The sequence below is a fragment of the Phaethon lepturus genome, unplaced genomic scaffold (genome assembly GCF_000687285.1).
Source record: "Phaethon lepturus isolate BGI_N335 unplaced genomic scaffold, ASM68728v1 scaffold44673, whole genome shotgun sequence".
Classification (NCBI taxonomy): domain Eukaryota; kingdom Metazoa; phylum Chordata; class Aves; order Phaethontiformes; family Phaethontidae; genus Phaethon; species Phaethon lepturus.
In genome coordinates this window covers 6,491-13,310 of record NW_010529186.1, presented here as the reverse complement: position 1 = coordinate 13,310, position 6,820 = coordinate 6,491, and the positions used below count along the sequence as shown (strand labels likewise).

General features: G+C 47.8%; 1 protein-coding gene across 1 annotated transcript in view; it reads left to right on the top strand.

Annotated features, from left to right (window-relative positions):
- BAHD1 (bromo adjacent homology domain containing 1) overlaps positions 1–6,643 on the top strand; it is a 13,826-nt gene extending 7,183 nt beyond the window's left edge. The window contains exons 3-6 of the mRNA XM_010283856.1: positions 281–440; positions 1,418–1,494; positions 3,900–3,991; positions 6,338–6,643. Coding sequence (XP_010282158.1) covers positions 281–440; positions 1,418–1,494; positions 3,900–3,991; positions 6,338–6,527 — 519 coding nt within the window. The 3' untranslated portion in view covers positions 6,528–6,643. The remainder of the gene's footprint in view (positions 1–280; positions 441–1,417; positions 1,495–3,899; positions 3,992–6,337) is intronic.
- The last annotated feature ends 177 nt before the right edge of the window (positions 6,644–6,820 follow it).

Genomic DNA, 6,820 nt, shown 5'->3' with positions numbered 1-6,820 from the left:
CCCTATGAATGCCCTACCCGTAGAAGAAGTAACTTGTTTGACCTGATCATTGTTATAAACCAACCTGGTGGGAATAGAGACGCTACAAGTGGTCTTATACTGTATGACTTCTCTCGGAGATCTGTTGGAGTGGAAGCACTTAGCTCATAGTAGGCTTAGGCAAGCTCTTAATTCACAGCGGGACCAAAGGAGTCTTGGATTGGGGTAGCGAACAATAAACTGACTCTCTGCTTGTACACTCAGGTTGCTTTGTTTTTTTGTGTGTGTTTTAATGGTGTAGAATGAACCGGAGCCAGCTGTTCGCAAGAGCTATCAGGCTGTGGAGAGAGATGGGGAGATTATCCGGGTACGCGATACTGTCCTCTTGAAATCGGGACCCCGGAAGAAATCTATGCCATACGTTGCGAAGATATCGGCTCTGTGGGAAGATCCCAAAACAGGTACTGTGCCAAAAGGGTATGTACTGCCTCTGTGCTTGGCAGACGAGGGTAAGCTGGAACTGGGGAGGTGATGGATCTCGGGAGAGCGGCAAGCTTGTTAGGGTACCCTGCTGCTGCCAGACCGGGTGATGAAGAGGAAGAGATGAGCTTTCATTCAGATTGTCCCAGGAACTGAAATACTCTTTAATCACTATAATCACTAGCCTGGGACTGCTAATCAAAATCTTCCTGGTCATGAAAGCACATAACATCTGCCAAGTGCCCATCTTAGCAATGATCTCCTTTATTATTTCATTGCAACAGACATCTCGGGCTGCTGTTTACCCAAATGCTCAACATCTGGGCTGGGAGTTGGTGTGGAGCATGGGCTTATCTGCAGGAGCTCTCAATGGGACCCAAGTAGAGGTGGTGGTTGGAGTAGTGTGGTTTTGATGTTAAGGTCCCACATCTGACTAGTGATACCTGCGCTAAGGAAGCTGTGCTAAATGTTGTAAAGTACGGGCCTTGCTTAAAAGGAAAAAAAAGTTATGTGTAAAAGAAGTGATCAACGTGTGGTGAGGCCCATCTTGGTCATGTCATCCTGTAACAGCAATTCTGGCATTAACCTGGGAGTTAAGGTGCAAGTACAGAGCTTTGGATGAGCATCTTTTCCAGCTTGCAGTGTGAATGGATACTTTTTTCAGATGGAAGGATTTGAATTTTTTTTATTTTGTGCCTAACTGGCATCGTTGTGACGATGTAACACAAGCAGAAGGAGGTGAAGGTGTAACAGAATAGCAACGTGACCGACTTCATACAGGTTCTTGCTGTAACAAAAGGACACCTAGTTCAGCATGAAATATTTATCATGGCACAGCTGCCTCTACGTGAGCGCTGTGGGAATGAAAGGGATGAAGCAGGAGGAGGAAGCTGGTTATTAGTGGGAAAGCATTATGAGAAAACTGAAGCTTGACATATTTTAATAAATCTTTTTCCAGGGGAGCTGATGATGAGCCTCTTGTGGTATTACAGACCGGAGCACACTCAGGGAGGCCGCAATCCCAGTATGCACCAGGTCAGCCGTCCGAATGCGAAACTCGGGGCGAGGGTATCCTGGCATGTCTGTATTTCTGCAGGAAGAGGGGATTAGCCTGAGTATCTCCCTGCGTTCCTGGCAGGCCTCAAACTCAGGGGGCTGAACTTCTGGTTTGAGTAAAATGGAGCTGTCTCTTGGCTGTGATGCAGCTGTTGCCAGATGTGTTGAGTGGTAGTGGTGTCCTATATATGGGCTTTTCCCCAACTTATTGTTATGTGTAGAAATTCTGGTCTGTAACAGAAGCTGCTGCATTCTTTACATGGCTGCCTCTGCTAAATTGTGATGTTTCTCCCCTTTAATCTGAGAAAATCCTCAGCATTAAGTGAAAAGTTGTTTTGACTGCTACCTTAGGAGTAAGGAAGAGCGAGTTTATACTGAGTCAAGATCAGATGCCTTTCCAAAAAGTGTATTCTAATTCGCTCAGAAATGCAGAGCTCAGTGCAAAAGCTCCTCCTGCAATTCTGCAGGACATTGGAGTACCTATATCATGTGCTGCTTTTTTATCATAAATTCCTTAATCTGCTTCTTAAACTCCAGAAACTTGTTTTGTGCAAAAACGTGGATGCATCATCCTTCCTCTGTATAGATTTATGATGAGAATTAAAGACTGACTCGAGGATGTTGTGCCAGTATAATAGAAGTTGCTTTTTAAAAGGAAAAACGTGTGAATCATTATGACTTCACACCTTGCTCTGCTTTGCATGGGCTTGTGTCGGGTGACAGAACAAGCTGTTTTTAAACTGGGAATGGAGAATTTATTGCTGTTTTCAACCCACCAAAATACTTGGTGCCTTTTTTCCTTTTTTCACTTTTTTTAAATAAAAGGGGAGGGAGTGGGTGAGAGCAGGACTGGGAAACAGCCGGGGAATTGTACCTGCCTGACTTGCAGGGCACAGATGAGTTTCTAAACCAAAATGTGGTAACTTGGAGTTTTCTGGTCCATAAATGAAGCATGACTGTATCAAGTTGCATTTTAGTGTTGAGAGAGTGCCAGTAGTCTGGCCAGGAGGAATTAAGCCGGTTTTTTGCATACCTGCTTAATTACACAAGACTGCAAATGAGAGAGTGCCATTTGGGCTGAGTAGCTGGGATGGGCTTGCCAAAGATGACTCAGATAGTTCTGATTTAAGGAGTAGACCAAAACCCCAACGTGCAGAAGTGAGGTGTGGCATGTTCAGTTTCTCTGATTAAGCATGTCCCCAAACGGTGACCCTTTTGTGAGTCCTTCCTTCCAGCCTCCTTCCCTGGGGCTGTGAGCAGAAACAAAGCCTGCAGGTAATGCTTCCAGACTTGTGCAGAGCATCCTTATTCCCAGAGATCATCTTTGCTGATCTAACCACACCTGAAATTCTTTCAAATGGCTCTGTCTGGGTTGCCCCATATCTAACCAATCCTGCCTGCTGCAGAGCCAAGTTTCCTAAATTACCCTGGGAAAAAAGGCTATTGCTACTTCCCTCACTAAACCAGCTTTTTTAATTGAATTGGGATGCGGAAAGTGGTGGATTTAGCTCTGATTTAGAGATGGATCAGAAAGACTGGTCATGTGTCAAAGGGTAGTAGTAAAGACAGCAAAGTGCTATTCAACCTCCGTTTCAATTCTTAGCTGTACAAATGGATTGGAAGGGTTTCCAGTACAGGAAAGGGAGAATGAATGAAGAACACCCTGAGGAGCTCGGAGGAACGTGTGGGTGGGGAGCACTCTGACCCCCTGCCTGCAGGAGCATTGCTCACTGGGTTTTCGGGATAAGGTCTGAAGGCTCTTTCCATGTGGAGTCTGTGCACAAAGTCAGATTTTGGATAAGCTGGAGCAAAGGCACCTCTTGCAGGGTTGTTTCTGAGCCTCTGCATTACCTCCCCTGATGTACTCCACCTTCCTCCCTCTTACCTGTCTCATTGTCATTCCCAGGCATTGCAATAGTGCTTTCAAAATGCTGCTTTTATTTTTTGCAGTGCAGCATTGCAAAAGCTCCTCTCCTGGGACACTTCTCGGCAGTGGCCACAAGCTGTCCGTCATCCCCGGGAGGAAGGAGGCCAAGTGGTGTAGCTGGTGGTGGCCTTGCTGCTGAAGTGCTTTTGTAACGTTGGCAGAATGTGTGGGACTTGGGCACTTGGCCTCACAAAGTGTGCGGGGCAGTGTTAAATGATGGTAGAATTCTTAATGCTTTGCTCACGTGATGCTGCATAAAATTCTGGTGCACACTATAAGTAGGCCCCAAAACACCTGGAAGGTGTCTGGATTACGTGAAATACTGGCTTTAAAGAGTATCCGCTATGAGCATGCTTTGATAGACTGCCCTTTAAGGTGATGGGTGAAGGTGTGGAGCTGGCCCTGCCTCCCTGGGGCTCCTGGCCAGCTGGGTGACCTCTTCTTTCCTGTCTTGCAGAATGAGATCTTTGCATCCCGGCATCAGGACGAAAACAGTGTTGCCTGCATAGAGGAGAAGTGCTACGTGCTGACCTTTGCAGAGTACTGCAGGTAGGTGGTGCTCTTAACTTGCTGCTGTTCCGGAGACCTTCATCTGCCTCCTGCTCTTGTCACTCCTTCCATGTCCAGCCGTCACCCAGCAGAACTGTCCCACCCTACACACTTTGGTCTGCTTGGAGCTGCATGAATTACACTCACTCTGCATGCGTCGTGGCTTAGCCTCAGCCAGCAACTTGGTACCACAGCATGTGGACATCAGTGGAGAACAGCGCGGGAAAACCCGTAACGTGGAGCTAAGAACTAAGCAGGACAGGAAATCATCCTGTATATCTACCCCCTGTGGCACATAGCAGGCTTTTTGGCTAGCTGTGGCACCTGAGGTACTTTTGTCAGTGCTGCTACTAGACACTAGTGTGTGTGCTTGCAGATCCGGGTGTTTTGGCAGCAGCATCTCTGAGTAGCGACTAAGGCTTTTACTTGTTAAGCTCTTGCTGATTGAATTGAAACTTTGTCAGTAAGAACTTCCGGGCATCCATATTCAAGACTGCCATTCTTTGATGGATGGATGCGCAGGGCAGAATGAAAGTAGGGGTCGAATGGATACACAAATCCATAATGCAAAACAGTGCTTTAAATCTCTTCAGTTTTGCTGGGTGCATCTTGTTGGCTGTGCAGCCTTACCATGGAGGGGATGTTTCAGCCCTAATGGACTCCTCTTAGTCCTCCTGCTCCTAGCCTAGGGCTCTGCTGTTTGAATTTCTAAAAACAAACTGCTCACAAATTCTTCATAAGCTGAATTTTGCTCTTTCTGTTGAAAACTCAAAGAAACTTCCCCCAAAAACCCACCCAAAAAACCTCAAAACCAACCAAACCAATGTTATGGTTTAACTCCAGCAGGCAGCTAAGCCCCACACGGCCACTTGCTCACTCCCCCCCGGTGGGACAGGGGAGAGAATTGGAGGGATAAAAGTGAGAAAACTCATGGGTTGAGGTAAAAGACAGTTTAACAGGTAAAGCAAAACAAGGAATCCATTCACCACTTCCCACCGGCAGGCAGGTGTTCAGCCATCTCCAGGAAAGCCGGGCTCCATCATGCGTAACGGTAACTTGAAGACAAACACCACCACTCCCAGCGTTCCCCCCTTCCTTTTTCCCCCAGCTTTATATGCTGAGCGTAATGTCGTACGGTCCAGAATGTCCCTCTGGTCAGCTGGGGTCAACTGTCCCAGCTGTGTCCTCTCCCAGCTACTCGCTGGTGGGGTAAGAAGCAGAAAAGACCTTGATGCTGTGTAAGCACTGCTCAGCAGTAACTAAAATATCCCTGTGTTATCAACATTGTTTTCAGCACAAATCCAAAACATAGCCCCGTACTAGCTACTATGAAAAAAATTAACTCTATCCCAGCCAAAGCAGCACAACAAACAAACAAAACCCTAAGCTTTGGATCCAAACAACTCATTTCCTTGCTAACAGCCCAGTCCTCTGGAATTCCTTCCTGTGGCAGGCTTTACTTCATGCTATTGTGGGTAAGGTCACCTTTGAGAGATGTTCCCTGAAGATATCCTGAATTCCACGTTTGCCTAAACAGCAGCCTGATGCATAAGCCTTTTCTGGGGCTAATTAACAAAAACGAGGCCAAAGCAGTAAAAGCAAAGTGGATTAGAATTATAGAATCATTAAGGTTGGAAAAGACCTTTAAGATCATCAAGTCCAACCGTCAACCTGACACCCATTCCCACTAAACCATGTCCTGAAGTGCCACGTCTACACGTTTTTTGAACACTTCCAGTAGTGGTGACTCCACCACCTCCCTGGGCAGCCTGTGCCAATGCTTGACTACTCTTTCAGTAAAGAAATTTTTCCTAATATCCAATCTAAACCTCCCCTGGCACAACCTGAGGCCATTTCCTCTCGTCCTATCGCTGGTTACCTGGGGGAAGAGACCAACACCCACCCACTACAACCTCCTTCCAAGTAGCTGTAGAGAGCGATGAGGTCTCGCCTCAGTCTCCTCTTGTCCAGACTGAACACCCCCAGTTCCCTCAGCCTCATAAGAGGGAAATCCCAGTTCGCAAGTCCTCGTAAGAGTTGTTCTCCAGACCCCTCACCAGCTTCGTTGCCCATCTCATTAATTGCAGTCATTTTCCATACTGTACGGCATCCACCAGTATAGAAATATAAACCGTTGTGCTGCTTCCTACAGTTCAGGGTGGGATCAAAAGCAATAGCGACTTCACACCCTCCTCTTGAGCAAGGCTTGATTCTGCTCTGCGCTCTTCCCCTTCCACCCCTCATCCTTGGGCAGCCAGGGTTGTGGCTTCTGGCGAGACAGACTGACGCAAACAGTGGAAGATGAAACAAGTTCGTGCTAACTCTTCTGATGTAATTGCATTGCAGATTTTGTGCCTTGGCAAAGCGTCGAGTCGAAGGAATCCCAGGCAGGAAAACTATTATGGTTCCTCCCTCGGAAGAGTACTCCACACCTCTGCACCGCAAGGTGCCCGAGGACACTGACCCCGAGCTGGTTTTCCTCTGTCGTCACGTCTACGACTTCAGACACGGGCGCATCTTGAAGAACCCGCAGTAACACCATTCTTCAGTCGGACCGCGGTGAGGATGAGCGGTACCGGAGAGCCGGCGGTAGGCTGGCGGTCTGGGACATCTGTGCGCTCTCGAAGCACACCTCTGCACCGCAAGGTGCCCGAGGACACTGACCCCGAGCTGGTTTTCCTCTGTCGTCACGTCTACGACTTCAGACACGGGCGCATCTTGAAGAACCCGCAGTAACACCATTCTTCAGTCGGACCGCGGTGAGGATGAGCGGTACCGGAGAGCCGGCGGTAGGCTGGCGGTCTGGGACATCTGTGCGCTCTCGAAGAC